This window comes from Ailuropoda melanoleuca, chromosome 3, assembly GCF_002007445.2.
Source record: "Ailuropoda melanoleuca isolate Jingjing chromosome 3, ASM200744v2, whole genome shotgun sequence".
In the NCBI taxonomy this organism is placed as follows: domain Eukaryota; kingdom Metazoa; phylum Chordata; class Mammalia; order Carnivora; family Ursidae; genus Ailuropoda; species Ailuropoda melanoleuca.
The window spans coordinates 73,787,670-73,811,150 of NC_048220.1; the positions used below are offsets into that span (position 1 = coordinate 73,787,670).

Genomic DNA, 23,481 nt, shown 5'->3' on the forward strand with positions numbered 1-23,481 from the left:
GTAATAATAGGATATAACAGGAGTTCTTTAGCAATAAGCACTTTTCTTTCATTTCTAGCACATTTCTTTTGTTGGAAAAATGTGCTTTTCTTGGATAGTTCCCAACAGCAGCAGTAAAGAGGCATCAGCAATATCATATCCCTCTTGATTCAGATTTGGCTGATGTGCCATAACAGAGAGCACTGGGAAGCATGGCTGCGTGGATTCACATTACTTCTCCCTTCTTGTACGTCTGAGCCTTATGTTAGCAGTTTGAATCCACAGTATTTTACAGACAGTCCCCTGGCGCCAAGCTCACATACTGTGTTCTTCCCACAGAGAGAAAAAGAGGATTCATGATGATGATATATGGAAAATTGTGAAAGGTTGTACTGGTAGTTTGGGTTGAATTATGGAAGCGTCCTCTCTGGGACAGTGTGTTCAAATGGAGAAACTATTACAATGGGCAGTAAGGTGCTGTGTTTGTGTCTTCTGAATGTGTTAGAGAGAAACACTGATCTGAGTTATGTATATGCTTTCAAATAGCTTTACTTTGTAGAAACAAAATAATGGCACAATTAAATCGCTGTGGTTCTAGTCTAGTTCTTTGCAGTTTGTCAACAAGCTTTCATGAGATACTCTCAGATGCTATTGAAAATTTAGGGGACTTGTGCTTAAACTTCTTGTTAAATTTTATGTGTCTTGGATTCCTTTATTTCTCCCCTTAATGAAGTAAACAACTAAAGTTGTGTCTAAGAACTGATACTTTCTTTTCGGATATTAGAAAGATTTGAAAAACAACCTTTTAATAGCAATCTTCACATTGTAGACAGAGAAGTGTTTTAAAGAACTGGGTTCAAATTCCATTTCATCAGTTTTGAGAATTTTGTTTAATCACAAAGTTACTTACCTGTTTGAACTTCAGTTTTACACCTTTAAAACAGTGTCTGTAACACCTACCTGGCAGTGTTATCGTGGGAAATAACAATGATGGAAAACTTCTGGAATAAAGTAGGAGGCTCAATAAATGTTTTCCCTTTGACAAGGTATCATATGATAAATATTGATCGTATGTTTAAATCAGTTGAATTTTTTTGTATTGTTGACAAAGCGTGCGGGGTTATATTTATCTGATCAGGGTTCTGTTAAATAGTGTTCTCAGTGGTTATCCTGCCAAAAAGTAAAGCATAACTGGTTACTTGTTCATATCAGTGGTATAATGGTATTATATGGTATTGACTACTGCTTACAGCATGAAGTTTAAATTTAAAGTAACAATTCCTTCTTGGTGACCTGCTATAGAAGTTAACCTATATTGGGGGCGCCTGGGTGGCACAGCGGTTAAGCGTCTGCCTTTCGGCTCAGGGCGTGATCCCGGCGTTATGGGATCGAGCCCCACATCAGGCTCCTCTGCTATGAGCCTGCTTCTTCCTCTCCCACTCCCCCTGCTTGTGTTCCCTCTCTCGCTAGCTGTCTCTATCTCTGTCAAATAAATAAATAAAATCTTTAAAAAAAAAAAAGTTAACCTATATTGATGAAACAGTATTTTGTAATCACCTAAATAATCTTTCTTTCCTTGTGTTGTAATGAGTTCATAATAGTTAGGCAAAAGCTATTGTCTGATCCATTCTCTGCAAATTACCAATCTTATAAAAAAAAAAGTTATTCATTTACTTATGAAGAGCCTTACATTTAATTTTAAAATATAGGATTTAGTCTTAGAGAAAAAGAGGTATGAAGGTTCAGAGGACTCTCCAGAATCACATTTAACTAGATTAAAATGGCAAGAAACTAGATTAATGGCAAGAAAGTGGCAGGAAAGACACGTAGTTAACTCTAGTCATCTTGAAAGTGTAAACCTGAGGACTTCTAATCCTTATTCTGACACTAACTACCTGAGTGGCCTTACATAGATCAATAACCTTTCTGTGAATCAGTTTCCATTTCTGTAAAAAAAAAAAAAAAAAAAGATGCAGTGCCTGTTAGTCCTACTCACAGAGAAGAAAATGAAGTAACACAAAAATAGGGCTTACTCAGACTGAGCCAGCCCAAGGGAGACCAGAACTTGGCCCCGAGTCATCTTTAAGATATGGCTTCCCCAATTAAACCCTGGAAATGACCTTCCTTACAGAGATCTTGAGCTCTCAACTTAATTTTAGGAACCAAACTGTATGACCAAGATACTATACAACAAAAGCACTGACATCTTTTACACTTGCAGAGAAAAGAATAAATGACTTTTTGTTATTCTCTGTTCTGTTGAACCGGTCTTCAGAGCTTCCAGCTGAAGGCTAATTATTGATTTGATACACACGGTATTTTTTAGTGTGCTCATTTTTAGAAAAAAAAAAGTTTTACCTTCTCTTCTTCTAACAGAATTATTCTTTATCTTGAAAAATAGGGCATAAGTAAAATTGTAAATCAGAGGACGATGGGGCATGGGACACCACTGATGCACTGGGTAATACAGACGTTGCTCTCCCAAAATGATTTTGCCAAATGGTATTTATTCAGCAGAGGATCTCTCTCATCTCTTCTTCATTTTTTTTTTTCAACTGGCTTCAACAGAACAGAAAAGAAACCATTGAAATCTGAATATGTTCTTGTTATCAGAGAAGTTATAAGCCAAGAAATAAAAATTGATAGAAGGAAGATATTCCCAAGTTATTCTGTCCTTTTAAATCGTGCAGCTGCTGCTAAGAATGAGAATTACCATATGGATCTGATCAATTCTGAGAATAATAGTAGTTTCCTTTATTCTGTATATGGAAGCATTATTGTTCCGCGTTGTTTATTTTTAATCAAAAGGACCAACTTTGTGAATTTGATAAATGTATTTAGCCCTGTAACTTCACTACCCCAAAAGTAGCTTGAAGTGGTTTAGAATAAAATGAAGGAGAAAATAAAACCAAAAACTCTAAGTCCAAATATGAAAGAACTTTGGTTTGGTGTGCATTTAATCGCAACCTTTGATCCTTTCTTATTGTAAATATGGGCTTAGCTACTTTAAATTGACCTTTGTTTTTAGATTTCCTGTTATGTCATTAATTGTTCATATTGCTTTGAATGATCTGCAATACGTTAGTCAGACTACCTCTGTTTCGATTCCAGCTCCCACACTTGTTAGTGTCGAAAGGTAAATCAGGTGGACGTGAGTTAAAGTGGTAAAGACACATTTTCTTCAAAAACAACCACGGTAATAGTGAAGGAGGTCCAGTGTGAACCAAAGTCAACTCTGCCAAAACAAAGGACAGAAGACCTTTGAAGTCTGGGGATGCTAAGGGAAGAGCACTGAGGGGTCTTAAGGGGATTGGTCCCTGTGACTGGGCCATCTGGGTTTGTTCATTGGCACCTATCTAGAGGAAAAACAAGCTTCTTGTATCTATAGGACAGGAAGCAGTGATGTAAGTTAGAGCAACCCTCCATTGGCTGAGAACCAGAGCAGAATTGTCTCATTGAATGTGAGAAGACAGTTCTGGGTTATAGAAGATTTACATCTCAAAGAGGCAGAGCAAAGATTTATAATCACCAGCTATCTAAACCAACTGCGCTAAGAGGGGATTCCGGAGCCTACCCTCCTATTGCCAGGTTTTGGCTAGAACAAACAGAAAAGTTACTTAGCCTCTGTTTCCCTCAGTTTCCTCATATGTAAAATGGGGAGAATAATAGTATTATATCACAAAGCTGTGTTTTGAGGATTAAAGAAGTTAATACATATAGAGTGTTTAGAACAGTGTTGGCAATAGTAAGTTTTCAGTAAATGTTAGTTTTTATTCTTACTCTCTTTAAAGTGGAGTTCATAAATCTACCATGTTTGATTATTTTAGTTATTAAATGATATAGTACGTGGAAAACTAAGCCTGGCACATAATAAGCATTTCAGTAATTGTTGGCTTGGCAATAGTAATAGTAGCAACAGCGGCTGTAGTAGCCATGAATAGCTTCCAGTCCTGAATTCCTCATAGCTCGGGAGGGCCAAATAGAAAAGAATCTTAAACTTACTATTTTTTATGTTAGAATGGAGTTTTGTGACACTAGTAATTCCAAGATTGTAAAAATATTTATGAGCAATCTTGTACATGATTATAAGATCTATAATCCCTATTTTGCCATTATATTCTCGGGTTTTGGATACACAGTCCCCATCTCTGTCATTTATGTAGCTTAACCTCCTTGCTGTGCGATCTTCAACATTTCCCAGCATATTTCCTTCTTACCAAAATAAAGGTAAATCTAAATAATTATAAAGCCTTTTAAGAAACAAAACAGTTGGCTCAATTGAGAGAAAAATTGGCATATATAAACGCAGTAATGAATCTTATTTTTCTAATTTTTCAAAGTTTAAGATGCAGATTTGAGGTGTATTTGAACTTCCACCCAACAAAGCATTTTAAAAAGTGGTATAAATTTAACTATTTTTCAGTGCTAACCAGTAGGTTTAGTGATACGCAGATGATCTCTACCCGTGTTTATGGAGTCTCTTGATTCCAGCACTATACGGTATTAATCCATGAAGTATGAATTATTAAATGAGTTTAGTCTATATTTGTATTGGGTATATTATCAACCATGGCACATACTTCACTGCCTAGGGTCTTCCACTAGGGAAGTGGAATGCGTAGATCAACAGAATCTCATTCTCTTTAAATTGCAATTTTTATCACTAAAAATTCTTAACGCTAATATATTTGATGGTGGAAAAAATGGCCATTTAGATAAGAGACTAGTTGCTGGAAAAGAAAGGAGTCAAGTTAACTTGAGTTAATGTTGATTTCTTCAATATTCTATATAAAAATATTAAAGTACAGGAGAACGACCAAATATTATATTTTAAGACCAACTTTTATTCATTAGACTTCTCTATTTAATATTTGAACAGTTGTAAAGTGATTCAGGAAATTAAATATTTAATTATGCATATAGTGAAGATGGTCAACACGAACTCCGACCACTTTAAAGTCAAGTGCATTAAAGTGTTTCACTCTTTTTATAGAAGCATCTAAAATGTTGCCTTTCAACTGTGACAGTACTAGAAATATCACTCATGATAACTGTTCTTATAAATAGGATTTGAAGTCAGTTAGGAAAGAGTCCTAGAAAAATGTTTAAAGTACCTATGTTCTAGACTTGGCCCTTCCATTAACTTGGTCACACCCAGTCGGCAGGCAACTTCACCTCACTGGGCCAGTAGTTCTTTTTCAGTCATAGAGCCCATGCTTTTACAGGTTTTTTCTCCTTCTTCTTCTTTACTAGCAGCAGATTAATTCAGATTTTGTATCTTTCTCTCTCAAACAGTCTGATACATACTTCTGCATGTCAGTGCGTTTGCCAGTGGATGAGGAAGCCTTCGTGAGTAAGTATGAATTGGATGGTGTGCCGGGATGGGTGGTCAAAGGGAGGGCAGCTATTTGAAATCAGTGAAAGGTCTTTGATGATTATGAGCATATTAATCTTTTACTGTCAGTTTCTAAAATGCATTGATCATGCCTAATGCAGAAACAAACTAGAGAGAGCCACTCAGAGACGAGATTACACACTGTATCTGGAGAGATTGAGGAGTAATAGTACTTAAGGAGTTGCATGCAGATGTCGATGGTTGCCGATACCGTGCGGTCCCATTTGTATAGTATTGGCTTTCTGTCTGTGGCTGGATGCTTAATTCCACTCCACTCAACAGACTGTTTATTTACCTGCTGGTTCATGCTATAAATCGACTGTACTTAGACTCATCATCAGGGAATTTAAGATTTTACCTGTCAGACAGTAGATGGATAGAAAGGAAGGAAGGAGAGATTGAGAGAAGGAAAGAAGGGAAGGAGGGAGAGAGGGGAAAGGAAGGAACACTGGTCCTCTTGTTTATATTACAGACTAAGAGGACTCATAAATGGCAGGTCCTTCCCCAGCTGAGGCTTTAAATCAGATAGGAAAAGGGACAAAATGCCATCTGTTTTCATCCAGGTTGTTTTAATTGAAATATCCTATGACAGACTTTTAACGGTGTAGGGAGGAGGTGTGATTGGCAAATTATTCATGGATTTGTTCTTTTTCTCCCCCTGCTTTACTTTTCTGGTTTGAGATGTTGATTTTGGAGAGAAAGTAATGGTAATGAGAGTTGTGCTTTGGTCCCATGAAACTAATCTTCAAGTGGGCTGTCTGAAAAGGCTATTATGTGAATTATAAAATGTGTACAGTCGCCTCAGGGCCATCTGAGGATGAATTTTCATGAGGTTGTTCCCACAGGAATATACATTATAGACCTGAAAAGCCAGCCCAATGTGCATTTTTTTTTCCCCACACACTTTGGTGGCAATTCCAACAGAAAATACAACTTATAACAGCACTCTAAAAATTTGTTCTCATAGTTAATTCCTAAGAATGAAAGTCGGACCTAGAGTGTTGCCTGAGTGTCCTTACTTTGTATAATAATTGAATATTACCAAGACAAAAAAAGTAGAAAGGACAGTGCTCCCAGATCCTGAACTCTAAAGACAGAGGATAACTTAGATTTCTAATTGTAGTGCCTTGCATAATGCTAAATGTGATTTAGGATACAAATTCATCATTAAAATATCAACAGTAAAGCTTTCCTAAATTTCATATCCACATTTTTGGCAGCCTAGGAGAAAATAATATTTACTCACTGAAAGGCGTTTTTGCATAAAGTTTTTTTTCTTTACTGATTTTATATTTTCTTTCCAAGTTCCAAGAGAGTCTTGATTGCTCCTGTTTCACATTTGCTTAGAAGAGAAGGCCAGTCTCCATACCTGTATAAATATGATAGCCATGTTTCACAGCAACATTACGGGTCTCACATTAATAGGTTACTGATTTGTTTCTGGATGGTGGTGGTGGTATATGATTTCAGAGCTGGTGACTCTAAGGACTATAAATATATCTCCTGGAATGCGTTATTGCTTTCCTAATATAAATGTGTTTACTTTCACATAAATTAAAATTGAAAAGTAAAAGTGAATATATTCAGTCAAGGAAAATATTCATAGGAAACTCATAAAGGGCTACATTAGAACTAGGGTACTAAACGTTTCTTCATTTTCTTAGGCACTTCCCTTCAAAGATTAAATTATTCCCAGTTCTAAGATTCTTAAAGGAGTTTGTAAGATTAATAATCATTTTCAGTATCTTTTTCATTTTCTTTATTACCTGGAGGATTGCATGGATACTAAAGATTTTGTCACTTGTTCAAATCCATTGATGTACTAGCCCCAGGTGATTTGTGGTTACCATTATCTTGCATAATCCAGCAACCATAGGTGTTTAGGTGTAAAGAAATTAGAACTGGAAAATTCCAAACCAAAGAGAAATACCAAACAATCATTTATATAAGGGAATAAGTAAGGGGAAGTTTGCGTGTATTGTCTCATTAATTCTTAGGACAACCCTGAAGGTAGTCCCATCGTATAGTTAGAGAAACAAAGACAGGAACATCTCTTTCTTTGATTTAATCAAATGGTGGGATGTTAGTTTATATAGAATCCTTGCTCATACAATCAGCTCATTACCACCTGTTTACTAAGGGCCTACTAAGACACTAAGATACTTCTAGAGCTAAGCATACGTAAGCCATTTTATAGAAGAGGAAACAGACAGTCAGAGAGATCAAGGAACACGTCCAAGCTTTTTACTAGCTATGTGTTCCCCTACCTGTATGCCGTTAAAATCATAACAGATTTGGATGTGAGGATAGTGAATCAAGGAAGAAATGAAAACAGTTATGAAATGGGTACAGCAGTAGCACATCTCCGTCTTCCTCACATCAAATACAATTATTCTTTCATTCCTTTATCTTCACTCCCTAATAGGAACAGAGTTTTGCCAAAAAGACAAGTAAGCCTCAAACCATCTTACAAGATGGAACCCAGTACACATGAAGACTGAAGATTTGCAGAAGGAAAAGGGCTTGGGTGCATAGGTTGTATGTTGTGAAGGATCATATGTAGCTTTTCCAGATTCCCAAAGTGAACGTTTTGCTAGTGGTAACCAAGGCTTTGCCATGAATGAAAAATGTGGGTTGTCCCAAATTCTAGGTCTCAGGACGCCTTATCATAAGATTAGATATGGTTGAGAATGAGGACTTGTAAAGCCTTTAATACTTTATTTCTTTTCTTAAGACATTTATCAGTGTCATACTTTCTGCTTTCATCTTCTGTGCCTCTTTAGTTTTTGAATGCCAGTGGGATATGTGCAACCGGATGTGGTGGGGACTCAATATCATTTGCTTCATACATGAGTGAACCCTAAACAGGTGTTTTGCTTGACCATTTTTAAAGCAATATATCATATAGTGGACAATTTACCTTTTTGCCTTTAATTATACTTTTATTTGAAGATAAAGGAGTAATTCTTTTTTAAGAAAAGCCACTTATTCATAAATTTGGCAGACTTAAAACATCCTGCTCTGTGCCTGTTATTGGGCAAGGCAATGGGGATGTGAGGTATGATACAAATTTAAAGAAAGTATAGCGTGGTAGAATTCTAGAAGGCAAGACTACAAATATTATAACATCTGAAAAGAACTTTCTCCTTTGGCTTTTCAAATTTCTAAAGAAAATCACAAAAGGCAGAGTACAATTCAGATTGCTTATTAGGACCAAAACAAACTCTCTTGATGGTGTTAAAAGCCAGAATTGCATTTGAATAGTTCATAATTTTGGCTTTCTGCTTGTGTGACTAGTTATGTAATTCATTTTAGATAAACATACTTCTTCATTTTGAGATGATACCATCGCAGTTGTCATAGAATTTATATGTGCATGTGCGTGTCATATTTACGTATGAGCATACACAACATCTTTGACGCATTTATGTGTCTCTACTGAATTATTAAATGTGAATTAAAATTGTTGTTTGGGGAAATACAATAATGAAGATAAATATAATTTTTCTGCTTTGAACAAAATCATAGCTTTCCCTAGAGCATTGCTTTTGTTTATTGTTTTAATAAGAAATCACAGATTGGAATGGGTGAAGGTATGATAAAATCTGCATTTGACCACTGAACTGTGATGCTGTCTAAAAGGTGTTTTACAGACACTCAGAGGAATTGACTCTGACAGCAGCCCACTCAGCCAAGAAATTTGACTGTCATCTTCATCCACTTGCTTTCCCTCACATGGATGACCAGTAAATAAATGTGTCTTTTCCTTAGTGAATGATGGCAGGTCCCTATCTATCAAACTGCACTATACAAATGAGATAGAAGCCATTGAATTTAGAAATAGATGAAATTAATCTAGTGATTCATTGCTCTTCGTTTTCTTGGGCTTCTCTCTTGAATGTAGAACACGGTCTACTGCAGAACAGCACGGTTAGACTTGAGTATTTCCACATGGGACCTTTCCTATAGAAAGCACATGTTCCGGTGCTACCGTGTTACTTTAGATAACGCAGGAACAACCTAATTTTGATCATGCTTATGGGTCATTACATAAAGTCATTACATGACTATAAAGACCAAGGTCTGGCAGGATACAGTGCTCAGATAATCACATGTTATGACATGACAGCAGTCAATGGAAAGATGTGGGTGTATGTGTGTGTTTGTACACGGGTGTGTATCTCCATCCCCGTGCAGTCACTCTGTCACCTTTCTGCTTCCAGTTAATTGACTGCATATCCTTTCCTTTCTCTCTTCACCCAGGATTTTCTCCAACATGAAAAATGTAGGCTGTCTCTCCACAAGACCATCGGGTGACTTCCCACAAGCACCCGTGGAAGCTTTTCTAGTCTCTGAGTGAAAGTTACTTGGAGAGATAGCACAAATGAGAGCTACACTTATAGGTCCCTGATGAACAGGGGAATCCTGATTTGCTTGCTCATCATCAGGAAGGAGAAGCTGGTGCCGTCCGCCTTGTGTCAGAGTATTTCTAGGATGCCCTCTATGGTTTGGTCCCCCAAATACCACATTTCCAACACAGTGACCCCTGATAACACCCAGGGTTTTGTTTGTTTGTTTGTTTTGTTTTTTCAGGTGATAAAACAAAGGGAGAGGGAGGGGTAGGAACCACCTCATTACATTTTATAAAGCTGAGAGTTGGGGGTGTCTTCAGTTAGATACGTCTGGAGATCTCCAGAAAGTAACTGACACGCGGACAGTGCTGTTTCACTGCAGTAATGTCAAAATGCCACCCACCCCCCCAATGCTCCCAGGAAAATGGCCAATTCAGAAAGCCCAGGTTTGTGTCAGATTGGATACGTGAATGCCCTTCATTAGCCAGGGGTTCCTGGCATTTTGACAGTTATTTGGAAATAGTCATTTCCGCTCTTTCAGTAGGGCCGACTTCAGGGGCCAGCTCTAAAAAGGGGAGTGTGAGCTGTTCTAGTCAGGCCAAACATCATGTGAGAGACAGAGAGGATTTTCTCCGCATCTGGGAAGGCGGTCCATGTGCATCTGCAGAGGGGAGGAGACTATTCCAGTGGCCAACGGTATGACCGTATGACCGTATGACCGATGAAGGAGCACACTGGGCTCAAGAGTGAGCCTCACCACTTCCCGGCCGCATGGCCGCACACGAGTTACCAGCCTGTCTGTCCTCAAGGCTCAGCTGCTTGAGGGGAAAGGACCAGACTTCTGGGGTCATTGTGAGAGTGAGGGAGCCTGGCGTGGGGCGAGCCCTCGGTGAATGTCAGCCGTTCGGGATGGTTATTAAGTGCAGAGGGCTGCCTGCCCAGAGTGCAGAGTGGTGCAGGCAGCTGTCATGTGGCAAACTTGGTGCGCCGGGAGACTGGTCAGCACTGTGCACGGCTGAAAAGGCGAGAAGGGGCAATGGGTTTCTCTCTGCAGGAAATTAATAGGGGACTACCACGGGGGTGACATCACAAATACAAGGCTTAATGAAGCTTATGCTATTTTATCTTGCACAGCCTGGCTGATAAAGTCTATATATTGATTACGTAGTTGGTTCTGACATATACCAAAAAGTTCCATTTTAAAAGGTCTATCATCCAGAAGTTTAATTCTTTTTTGTGCTTAAATTCCTGTATTTGGAGGCAAGGATTGTTTCATTTTAAATCTGTGTTCCACTTAAAGGCTTGTTCAGGTGTCTTTTTTCTTGGTTAATTTGGCAACAGCAGCTTCAAGTCCTCATAAACCACGTTAAGGACTCTTTCTGAAGTGCACATCGTTGTCCAAGCTAGCGAGAATTAATGACAATTTCTCTATTAAACTTTCTGATTAAAGATGTTCAAGCAAAAGGTCTTTATTTTAGTGTAGAATTGCTTAATGGTTATGCAGGAAGCTGGAGGAAGATAACATAATATGCGATGGCTGTGGGTTTTTAACATGCTGCTAAATGGGCTTTGCTGCTGTGGGCTTTACATGTGTCTGAACCCTCTGACCCCACTGCACGATGATGAACATTAAGGGTGATCAGATCCTACACTTACATGACAATTCAGAGCATTATCTTCAGTTTCTGTGAGTGGATTTTGAAGTACAGTCTTCATTTTGGGGGAAACAAAGAAATGTTTACAGATCTGGTATTAAGATCTGGGGCCTGTCTTTTTTTTTTTTAATGATAACAACTCTTTAACATTCTTATGTCTTAAACCTGACATCTCTGTAGTCTCTCAATCTTGAATTTGGCGTAAAAGCACTAGCAGTAGTAGAATACGGACACCGCACAGACGTAACCATAAGCACCGGGGGCTTAATTGGTGTGCCTGCTTCAGACCTCAGCCTTAAAATGACATGAGGTGATTTTGATGGACAACCAATTTTACCCCCCAAAAACTTTTTTTTATAAATTTATTTTAAAAGAACCTTTGTTTGGGACACCTGGATTGCTCAGTCGGTTAAGCGTCTGCCTTCGGCTCAGGTCATGATCCCAGGGTTCTGGGATCGAGTCCCCCATCAGGCTCCCTGCTCAGTGGGGAGTCTGCTTCTCCCTCTGCCTGCTGCTTCCCCTGCTTGGGCTCTCTCTCTCTCTCTCTCTCATTGAACACACAAATAAATAAATAAAATCTTAAAAAAAAAATAAAATACCATCTTTAAGTGTGAGATAATGACCTTCCAACTTAAATGAAAGAAAGAAAGAAAGAAAGAGAAAGAAAGAAACTTTTTTTTTTTTTTACTGTTTGCCCTGTACATTTAAGAGGGCAATATAATCCAGGCTAACTAAGATGAGGTAATTAAACTCTAAGCATACTTCTGTAATATGTAGTCAGTCACTAAAAATGTTGACTGGGGTCAGAGTCACCTGGGATTCACCTGTGAAACTTTTCACATGTACACTTGCCTGGAATGACCTCTCAGATTTAAATGAGATACTGAATGAGGAAGGGCTAGGACTGATCCAGTATTGACCCTGAGCATCTTTATTTTTAAGAAGTTGCATAGCATAAATGTAACGCACAGCACTGGGTAAAAAGTACCATTGACAAAAGTTGTTTAATAATATGTAAAAACATCCACAGCGTAGGAAATAAACCGTTTACTATGTACAATATGATTCCACTGGGAGGAAAAAAGGAAACAAAGTCAACAATAATGATCCCTAGTGATATATATGGACAGTAATTCTAGAATGCCTGAGTTCTGAAGATCCAAATTTGCATTTACAAGTCAGTTCTTTTTTATCTGATAGATTAATTATCCCGGGTCTGTAGTATTCCTCTAGGGCATATATATAGCTAAAAGGGGTGTTCTCCCATATTCAGTGGTAATTTAGGGTTGATTATAGGTCATGGATATCTCCTAAATCTCTAATTCCTACACTCGGCTGCGTGGGTTCTTCGAAATCTTCCCACGTCCCGCGTCTGGCAGATACATCGAAATTGGACATGCAGACCTGGATATCCACCTGGAAAGGAAACATAGAGAGAAAGCCAAGTGCTAAGTGAAATTCTATCCTAGGTCACATTCTTAGAGAATTTTATGGCCCCGATTGTAGTCTAATGTTAGCTAAAAGAAGCCATAAATTTCATACAACCTCATGTACTTAATACAAATTTTGCTTAGAACTCCGGAAACCAGACCTAAGTGTCTCTGCTCAGTATGTCGCCCACATGCATCTTCCAAGTCTTTCACTTCAGATGACATTATCCTTTGAGAAGTCCTCCAACCTGTGCACTTTCAGCGCCATCACATTCCTTTAATTAATGTGCGTGAGTTACTATTTCTGGAGTCTTAGCTCTTCAACAATATTTGATTCCCAGGACTGACTCGCACTTACTTGCCGATAAACTTTTCCCTGATCTTATACATCAGGCAATCTGAAGCAACACCCATTGAGACTGAAGTTCCCTTTCCACTTAAGCAACTGTCATCTTATTATTGAGTTAGACGAGTTGGTGGCACTTTTTAATCTTATCGGCTCTAATATTCCCCTGTGTTCTCACAAGGCTGTGCTTCTGCCTGTTTGTCGCCATCCCAAGGCTGCCTTTGTTTATTCTGCCTGTCAGTTGTTTTCATTATTATCCTCTGGCTCTCTTCCTCTTGGATTCTTTATTTCTTTGCTGTACGATGAGAGAAGAAGAAAGAAGGGGGGGCGGATTTCTTTCAAGATGGGATTTGAGAATATTTTCCCATATTCTTTTTATGTAGTGTTGAAATCTCCAGCATAGGAATAGTGTATCTTGTGCCCAGCAGACTTTATTCTTATTCACGAGGGGTGGGAATTTGTCTTGCAAAACTAGGAATAATAAGTAGGAACGGAGCAAACCCAGGAAATGAACCTGTCCGCCTAATCTTTTCCCAGTTGACCCCTCCCCATCGCTGGCATCAGGCCCTTCAATGAAATTGTCCAAGGCTTGCTTTGTTTTATGGCACCTAATGTTGTTTTAGATTTACATTTTGAAATGACACGCCTTTTGCTGGCGGTATTTTTCATTTCAGCTTGCAATGAGTTGTACTTTGAGCTATAATTATATAAATACTTTGATATTCTACTCTTTCTTTAGGATGTGAATAAGATGGTTATATACCACTCTATACCAGTAATTTACTTAGCATTCAAATTAGATCTTGAGATTCTGGAGGAATGCATGAGTCACTGAGAGTAAGCTATGAGAGGGAACTCTGAGCAATGTTCTTTTACTGCCTCTTAAAGATATTGATTTGTTTCTAATCATAGAAACTAAAATTAAACACTTATCTAGTAAGAGTTCAATGTGGAGCAAATAAGTAGTTCTTAAAATAGTATGTCAGAAGGAGAAAAAAATCAGAAAATGGATAGAGAAGTTATACTTTGAATAATTTTTGCCCTTTACAAAGGCAGTTAGAAGCTCCTCTTGCATAAACAGGGGCCCAGGCAAAACATTTGGCTTTCCTTCCTAATGAAGAGCCATAGAGATTGTATGTCTTCACGATCTTTTTCTCCCAACAGGTCTCCTCTCTGTCCTTCCCTGAATATTTTGCTTAATATTTCATTTTATGAATTTAATGATAGCCCACTCTTTAAAAAAAAAAAGTTTGTCTGGCTTCACAGCACTACACACACTGCATTAATATTAAAACAAAAACAAAAACAAAAACAACTGCTGGGGTCTCCTACACGGATCCTGCCAGCTCAGGGCTTTCCCTAAGACTGTGTCCTGAGCCTTTTTTGTCCACCCTCATGGCTTCATGGTTCACTTTTTGAGTGATTCCCAAATACGTAATTTTCTGACTCTTTCTTGAACAGGAGTCACAGAATCCCAGTCTTCTGCTGGGTATTTCCACCTGGATTGTAAGTGTTGCTTTGCACCCAACAGTTTAATTCTTGATAAAATGCACTTGACCATGTTGGCTTATTATCAAAATTCCCAGAATGATTCAAACTTAGGAAGTCTACTAATATAACCCACCCATAGTAAATGAATGTAAGGGGAATGCGAACCATCCATTCATCTCCATAGGTTCTGAAAAAGCAGAGGAGTCACCCTGTTGTTTGACAAATGCCTCATGGATCGGCAGAGGTATACTGAAAAAGAGAGAAAGAGTAGAAGGTGGATACAGTCAGATCAAGAAGTTAGATGTCCATAGAGTGATGTAAGCCATTTGATAAAAACAAATATAACAAATTGCATCACATACCAAAATAAATTTAAAGTGAATAAAAAACAAAGGCCTGGCACTCCCACCTTAGAGCTTTTTCAAATTTAATTCTGCCAGGGATGATACTGTGGGAGGGCTCTGGAAGGGAGGAAGGAAATTCTGCACTTAACTTGAGAGAGTCTATGGAGATGGAATCCCCCTTATTCCTTCCGTTTCTCTTGGTAACAAATTTAGGCTTATTAACAGTAGGATTTTCTATGATTTGTGATCTGTGGTAAGTTCCACTTGATTCTTTCCTTCCAAAGTATCTACTTCAGGGGCGCCTGGGTGGCACAGCGGTTAAGCGTCTGCCTTCGGCTCAGGGCGTGATCCCGGCGTTATGGGATCGAGCCCCACATCAGGCTCCTCCGCTATGAGCCTGCTTCTTCCTCTCCCACTCCCCCTGCTTGTGTTCCCTCTCTCGCTCGCTGTCTCTCTCTCTGTCGAATAAATAAAATCTTTTAAAAAAAAAAAGTATCTACTTCAACCTTATAGGCTAACTGTATTCTTTGATGCTGGAAAACAAAGCCTCAAGTTATAGCAAGTCCATTTTCCAGCCATTCTCTCTTTGTTACCTTTTTAAATGGTGACCTGAATATCTCATGATGGGATTTTTGGGCTTTAAATTCGTATTGTCATTGCAGTAAGTGAAGGGCTTTTTATTTCCCCTGGAAGTTGTGAGTCAAAATGGCTCATAGTAGGTGTCCTGTGTTTTCTAACCAACCACGCTTTGCAAATCATGGCGCTATAGTTCAACGTAGAACATCTTTTATTTTATAAATACTCACGTACTCAGATACACATTTGAGCAGTAAATGATGTTTTATTAGTTTTATCAGGCAAAAAGAGCTAGAAGATGAAGTTTTGAACATACCCAAAACTTAAGATCATTTTAAGCTATTTAGCATTTTTCTACGTTAAGGGGACTGGAAACTGGCCCAGCAGTGCAGCATTCCAAATGCGGACAAAAGTAGATGAGCCATACCCAAACCAGGAAAGGGAGCTCGTGCTGAGTATTGACCGTGCATGCTACTCTAATGTATCTTTAGTTTTTGATTTGTTTTCTCTCTGAACTCATTTTTGTTTCTTTTTATGTCTTTCAACCACTATTATTAGGGGAGAAAAAGAAATGACATTGGGTCAGTTCCATTGTCCCTTTAACAAGCGTACAGTGCTCATCCAGGACAGTGATTTTCTTTCTTTGGTACTTTTGTAAAGATACATTTTCTAAAAGAGGATACATTTTCCACTTTTATTTTCTAGTAAATTGTTTCTTCATATCACATCCCAGTGACTGCTGTTATTTTGAGATGGTAATAAATTTGTGTTATGAATCCTTTTGCTCATGTTCTGACCACTCACTGTGGTTTCTGTTGTGCAGTGTTGGGCAGTGTTTTATGCTATTCAGCACTCTGCTGAAATCTGGGAGGGAATATATTGTGAACTCATAGCCCGGAGCTTTCATTTTGTACCTGCATACTGCTCTCAACACTTTAAAAGGGGTCTTCCATTAAAACACTGTGTGTGGGCATATGTGTAGTTTCAGCCTATTAATTATTACTTTCTCTTTTTGTCATATAATAGTTCATTCTCCTACTAAATGAAGTTGTCAAATCATGCTCATCTTAAGGAATGAGAAAGATAATTTATACAATCAGAGCCTTCTATCCTAAGAGCAAGAAAACAGCTTTGTTATACAGCTATTGGGACTGTTGAATGATGCGGTCTCTTGGGACAGTTTGTGCACAGAAGTGTAAATTGTAGTCACAGTTGTGTCCTTTTCTCTTAACAGTTGACTTCAAACCTCGTGCCAGCATGGATACTGTTCATCACATGTTACTTTTTGGATGCAATATGCCTTCCTCCACTGGAAGTTACTGGTAAGGGATAATGGGCTCACGGTCAAAAGAGGTGTAGAAAATGTATGTTTTTTGTAAGTACAAATTGCATCTGTGCAAGTATTTTAGAGCTGATTAGTAAACAGGTAGAGTATTTACTTTTCAGGAAAGGACATGGTTCTTTTGCTTCACGTGGTTATCATGGTCTGATTAGCACAGTCATTTAGTGTGCTACGGAGCACATCCATCAGTCTTTGACGCTGACTTAATAAATTTACGTCTGTTGTCATAGATAGTGTATCAAGGTACAGACAGCTTATAAAAAAAGACTGACAATTTAGATAATGGATGCTCTGATGTTTACTTTTTTAAGATCATGCTTCAACCCAAAGAGCACCAAGGCTCTGTTCATTGAGCACTCTTTTATCCCAGACACCATGCTAGGTGATCTGTATACACCATTTCTTCTTTTCCTAAAATTTTTGCAGAGCAATTAATATTGTTCCCACTTAACAAACAAGGAGCCTGAGCCTCAGAGAATCAGTATCATATTTAAAGTAATTCAGCTGGTAGATGTCAGACCAGGATAGAACCCTGGGTTGTCTGGTCCCAAATCCAAAGTTATTTCCATTTCACCACACTGCCTCCCATTGATTCAAGCAACTGTTGCAGTTTTAGAATTTATTTTAATCACTGTGATGAGTCTTAATATCTTTGCTATGGTCAGTAAACATCTATTAAATGCCTGTTTTATGCCAGACTGATAGCAGATGCTGTGGAAGGTTCTAGAATAGATAGATATGTCTCTTATCCCTAGAAGCTTACAACATAAATATGGCTTGAGATCTGTCCTTTCATTTTGTTCCTTGGTGTTCACGAAGACTGGTGAGCTTTGAAAATAGCCATGCCTTTTAAGTCTCCTATTTATAAAAATAGAATCGTTGTTAGGTATTGAACACTCCAGAATGACTAGTGTGTCTTGCTTTGCATTGAAGAAGGGTCTGTTTTGTGCTCCTGTCCCTGCATAATCACGTACACTGATAGACCTTTCTGTGCACATCCTCATATTCGTCAGGCTGATGCAAGGCACACAGCAACTGCATTCCGCTTGTTTTTATAACAAACAATTGTAATATATATTTGGAACTGTTAAAAGCACAGGGCAATTAGTGGAAATCTCCAGGGACCAAGTACCATCAAAGCATTTGTTAATAGGCTTAAGTTATTTGATGAAAGGGTTGTATCACATAGGAATCCAGCTCACGTGACTGGGTTTTATGTAAAAGTGGGGCCAACAAATCAAATTAATACACTTTGCTGTCAACATTCCAGTTTTTGCTCTTTGGTATATTTTTGTAAATAAGATTCTGGAATTAAAAGATTATTCTGTGACAGCTTCTTCTGAGTCTTATTCACCAAATCACATCCTTTGGCTTTATGTTCTAGAAATATTTCTTCTGAAATTAGCAATATTTACCTTTGGATTAGAATTTGTGAAAACGCTGGAAGGGATGTTAGCTTTTAAAACCTGCTTTACCTTTACCTTGGTTAAAGAGAATGAGTGAAAAAATAAAACGTCACTAAATGTTATTATGGTTTTAATTAAGAAAAGATCTTGTTATAAAATGAACTAAGCCTAGTTCATTGTTCTCATATCAAGGGAACATCAAAGCAAACATTATTTTGGTCCTGTAAAAATATTTATTAATATTCTTAAATATACTGTTTTGAAATTAAAGCTAATAAAATATATTTTCCAAAAGACTTCCAAGTGGGGGAAAGAGAATTCAAAGAAAATGTAAATGAAAGTGAAAATAGCAATTTTGCGTAAAGTAATTGCTACACGTATTATTTTGCTAACATTATGACTTAAAAGGCAGCATAGTAGAGTGAAGGCGTACTGAACTAACCAGCTGGATTCCCTGGGCAAATTACTTATTTCATGTGAACTGCCCTCGGTTTCTTCATTTTAGCAAGGGACTACCACTAGATCATTTATAGAACTCCTCTATGCTCTAAAATTCCATAAGTCTGTGAATATAAATTGCATGCAGATGCTGAGTCAGATTGGGAAGTCATCATTATAAGATACGTGCACTGGTCGACTCACCTCAAGCAGGCAGCCCCCTGCTTTTTGCCATTCATTTGCATCCCTGAGTAATTAGAGCTCTGAATGGCATTATATGTATGTCATTTTAAATGGATTTCTAAAATCTGCCTTGCAGCATGTATTCCCAGCTAATCTAGAGGTTTGTTATGATTGACTTTATAACCCTACAAGGACAGTAATTGATGGTGTTATTTATCATCTTTTAGCCAATCCCAAAGTGTTCACCTAACATTTAAAAGCAGGATCTTTTCAATATACGCATGTAGTGTCTGTTCGACATGTAAGCTAAGAGGTATGCAGTAAGTGAAACTGTCCTGGTGACTGACTTCCATGGTCCAGTCTCACTCTCCATTTAAAAATGGTGTAGGCTTTTTATCCCCCAATATTTGGCAAGACCCATGCTTCTTTAAAGCATTGGAGCTCACAGGATATTTCATGGCCTAAAGTTTGCATTTGCTTCACAAAAACATCTTTTACTCCCTGCCCCCAAAGCCACACAGGCTCAGCCATGGAAACAGCGGATGTTTTCCAACTGCTTGGCCTCTTATCCTCCCACCTGAATTACAATACTAATAACAAAAATCTATCAGTGTCAAAGCCTTGCATTATTTTTCTAAAATGGTTGAGTCATGAAATTTATCACACTCATTTTACAGTTCCAAATCTATTCCTCAACTGCTCCAAGATCTAGACAGGAGTTAAATTAAGATTCCCAAACTTTCACATATATTTTTGGATATGATACCTATAATGTTTTTTGATGCTTAAGAATATCAAGAACTCGTTCACACTCTGGGGAAGTCTTTATGGGAATACAAAGCTGTTTTAGTCAAACAAGAAAAAGCTAATAGGATATTTTAACACCCAAATGTCAAGCTTCAATTTCCTTTTCTTTTCCTGTTTGTTAGCTAGGATTACCCCCCTGTCTTCACTTGAGAGTTCTAGTTTCATTGCCAGCAGATTGGCAAATAGGTATGTGTCTCTAATAAAGTAAACATTTTCCCCATGAAATTATGAAGATATAATTCATCCCCTGTCTTCAGGCAGCACTTTTAATATGAAAGCAAAGAGCTCTTCTGATGATGTTTCACTGTTGTGCTGCCCTCCTTTGCTCTTTGTAATTGCCTCTTTCTACTGTTCATTAAAATATATTTACAGTTATATTAAGTTTACGTGAAAATAGTAGACACAGCATGAAACAGTTTTCATTATGTAGTCATTTTAATTTTAAAGTTTTTTTTCCCCTACGCATATTCCAGTCTTTTGTGTCTCATTCCAAATTAGCAGCTCACACTGGTAATGTGTCTAGTTAATTATATGCATGTGCATTTAAATTGCATACATTGATGTGAACCTTTTAATATACTGTGGGGTGGTCCCTTTATAGTTAGAGTGGGCCTGGTGCTCAATTCCAAATTAACATACCTCTCGAGGACACAAATAAGGACCAGCTGATGGAAAAGCAGCAGCTCTACTGGCCCGTGTAAGGAAGGCAGCAGTACCTGTCAGATGTATCCCCTCAAACCTTCTTTCCCAGGCCTTTAAAGGAGGAGACAATTCACTGTATCGGGGGACCCACAGAAAGTAATAGCACCAAGAATGGAGCAAGCATTGCTTGCTTTGTTGCATTCCACTGGTGCTTGCAGACTTGATTCAAAGCAGAGTAGTTCTAAGTTCCTCGGATTTCTTGGCTGAATATGAGCCATAAGTGAGTAGATGCTTTGGGGGGCTTTTCTATGGTCAGTAAGGAAATGAGGTGCGAAACACTGGGTAATTTAGACATAAAGCACCTACTATAGCTCTTCACTAAAAAATGGTAGCTTTTAGGAGATCTTAGAAATTGACATAATGCATTTGTTTATTCCTGTGAACACCTTTTATTCTAACAATCAGGTTTTTTAAAAAAAATAATGCATGGTTGGCAATGGAAAGTATTTCAGGCTTTGAAAAGCACGGTGTTTTGTTCATACAAGTCGTTTGACATTTGGGATAATTTGGGAGCGCCGCTTTTTGTAATGTGAGTTTGTGCAGACCTGTGCACTTTTATCTGCTGAACACAGGACCTAGGGTTTAGAGCAATTTATGACTGCCAACTGCAAGATTATGTGGTCACAGTATTGGGTGATTAAAGGGAACGGGCTTCTAATATACCCTGCCTTGTACTTAGGCATCATCTTCTATGCATAACTGAAATTATTATGTTTAGTCTTAGCAATTAATATTTGATTGAAAACTATTTCTAATGATGTTTGTGACCAACTCCTCTTTACAAATCAAAGATGGCTTTTGCAGGTTGTTTGATCCTTTTCGAAAAGAAGAATCCCAGCTGGTTCAAGGAGGCTGTTTCCAGCTGCTCTGACTTGGAATCCTTCCCAAGCTGAGGCAGTAGTGCTTTACCACCCTATGAAGCCTTAGCTTAAATCCCTTTCAACTGCTTCTATTTATTAACCACCTGCTGTGTCTGTTTAAATGCCACTGTCTCCACAGGGTTACAGATGCTGATGAGCTGAAAGAGAAGAGTAGCTAAAACATATAAATATATATATATAGCAGCCAGTACGTGAAACACCCTGCTTGGTTACTCATTTAAATGACCGTCTTTTTAGGGTGATATTACGTCTACAGCTTAGCTGCCTCCCTCATGATGGTAATGGTTCTTTGGCTGAGAATGGTATTTGCATATGCTGCCTTTCTGCACCCTCTCCGTAGCCTAGCTGCCTGTCATCTGTATCTTGCGCAATCCCCTCTCTGTGTCTTCTGCCACAATGAAACTTCTGAAGTTAAACACACATAGCATCCTTGTCGGTATAAATAAAAATAACACAGTCTCCAAAACCTGTGCTATACCTTGTTCTAAGCACTGCAAAATGTGCCTTTGATTGTAGTCGCAAATTTTAGATACAAATCGCTACTAGGCTAAAATTGATTGTATGCATAGTTTTCTTTTTCTAGTTTAATATTATAATCATTTCATATGATAGTTCATATCAGGGTAGTATGAGGGATCTTTGTTTATATAAGACACACTTGGTACTTATTTTTACTTGTGGTTACCAGTGATTATAATCCTTGGCTAATTTTTTTAAAAACTTTATTTCAGAGGGAGAGAACGAGCGTGGGGGGGGCAGAGAGAGGAAGAAGCAGACTCCCCGCTGAGCAGGGAGCCCCACATGGGAGTCAGGGCTCAGGGCCCGCTCCCAGGTCCCCAGGATCAGGACCTGAGCCAGCCGAAGGCAGACGCTTAACTGACAGAGCCACCCGGGTGCCCCTTCCTTGGCTAATTTATAGAAACCTGGATTAGAAGTGTTGATAGGAGTTCCCTAGCAACTGACTACTTCCTAGTAGACTAGTGTCAACTTCAGTAATGTACAATGGCATGATTGTAACCATTTTGACAGTTTCAACAGAAACAAGCATTAGTGGTTCTTTCCTCACAGACTAGTATTTATGTTAAACAGAAGAGCAATATTATCGTATAGAGGTGTAACATTTAGCGTAGAGCCAGCTGTAATAAACGTTGTTCAAACTATTTAACCTATGTTGGTCTGTTTCATCATCTGTAAAATGGGACTACTAATCCCACCTTACTGGGCTGCCATGAAGAATAAGTAAAGGGATGTAAATAATGGTGCAGTGCCTGGCACGTAGATGTACTTAATAAATTTGGTAGTTGTTATCCTTATTGGTTTAATTAATAAAATATTTCTTAACCATCTACCATGTGCCAAGCACTTTGTTAGGCACTGAAAATTTGGTGTGAACAAAACAGACACACCCTCTTTCTTATAGGCTTTATGGCTTCTTTAATCTCGCTAGGAAGGTGGGGTGTGGATATTGGGCTGTTTATCAGGCTGGTGCCTTTTAATCACTGCTCTTATTTGGCTTTCACATTAAATATCCTTCTAATAACTATGTTAATAGTAATACCTATTGCATACCCATTGCATTGATATTCACATAAGATTTGTCTGAATTGGGATGTGTGTTCCATGGGTTTATAGAGCAGTTAATGAAATTTGAATACCTGACCCATTCCAGGTGCAGTTTTGAATGATAAAGATATCCCATATATGCCATTGATTATATATTGTGTTTCTTAAAGAAACGTTCTAATTTTGGATTAATTTTCCTGTGTCCCTGATACTTAATTTATTAAAATTGGAATTTAAGGCTACATGGACCTAACTTGAAGGCATGACAATTTTACTTAAAAAAAAAAAATTTTTTTTTTTTTAAGGATGCCTGGGTAGCTCAGTCAGTTTAGTGTCTGCCTTCAGCTCAGGTCATGATCCCAGGCTCCTGGGATCATCTTGCACTGGGGCTCCCTTCTCAGCAGGGAACCTGCTTTTCCCTCTGCCTGCCACTCACTCCCCCTGCTTGTGCTCACTCACACACTCTCTCTCTCTGACGAATGAATAAATAAAATCTTTTAAAAAAAATTAAAAAAAAAAGAAATGAGTTGTCAGTTCTGATCTTCCCTGAGTAACCTTGGATTTTAAGTAGCCTTTAACTGATACAACTAG

At 38.2% G+C, this 23,481-nt stretch overlaps 1 protein-coding gene across 22 annotated transcripts in view; it reads left to right on the forward strand.

Annotated features, from left to right (window-relative positions):
* Positions 1 to 23,481, forward strand: part of PAM (peptidylglycine alpha-amidating monooxygenase) — a 277,044-nt gene that overhangs the window by 157,552 nt on the left and 96,011 nt on the right. For all 22 annotated transcript variants that reach the window (XM_034656561.1, XM_034656571.1, XM_034656560.1 and 19 more), the window contains exons 4-5: positions 5,275 to 5,332; positions 16,803 to 16,890. In XM_034656561.1, the coding sequence (XP_034512452.1) occupies positions 5,275 to 5,332; positions 16,803 to 16,890 (146 nt within the window). The remainder of the gene's footprint in view (positions 1 to 5,274; positions 5,333 to 16,802; positions 16,891 to 23,481) is intronic.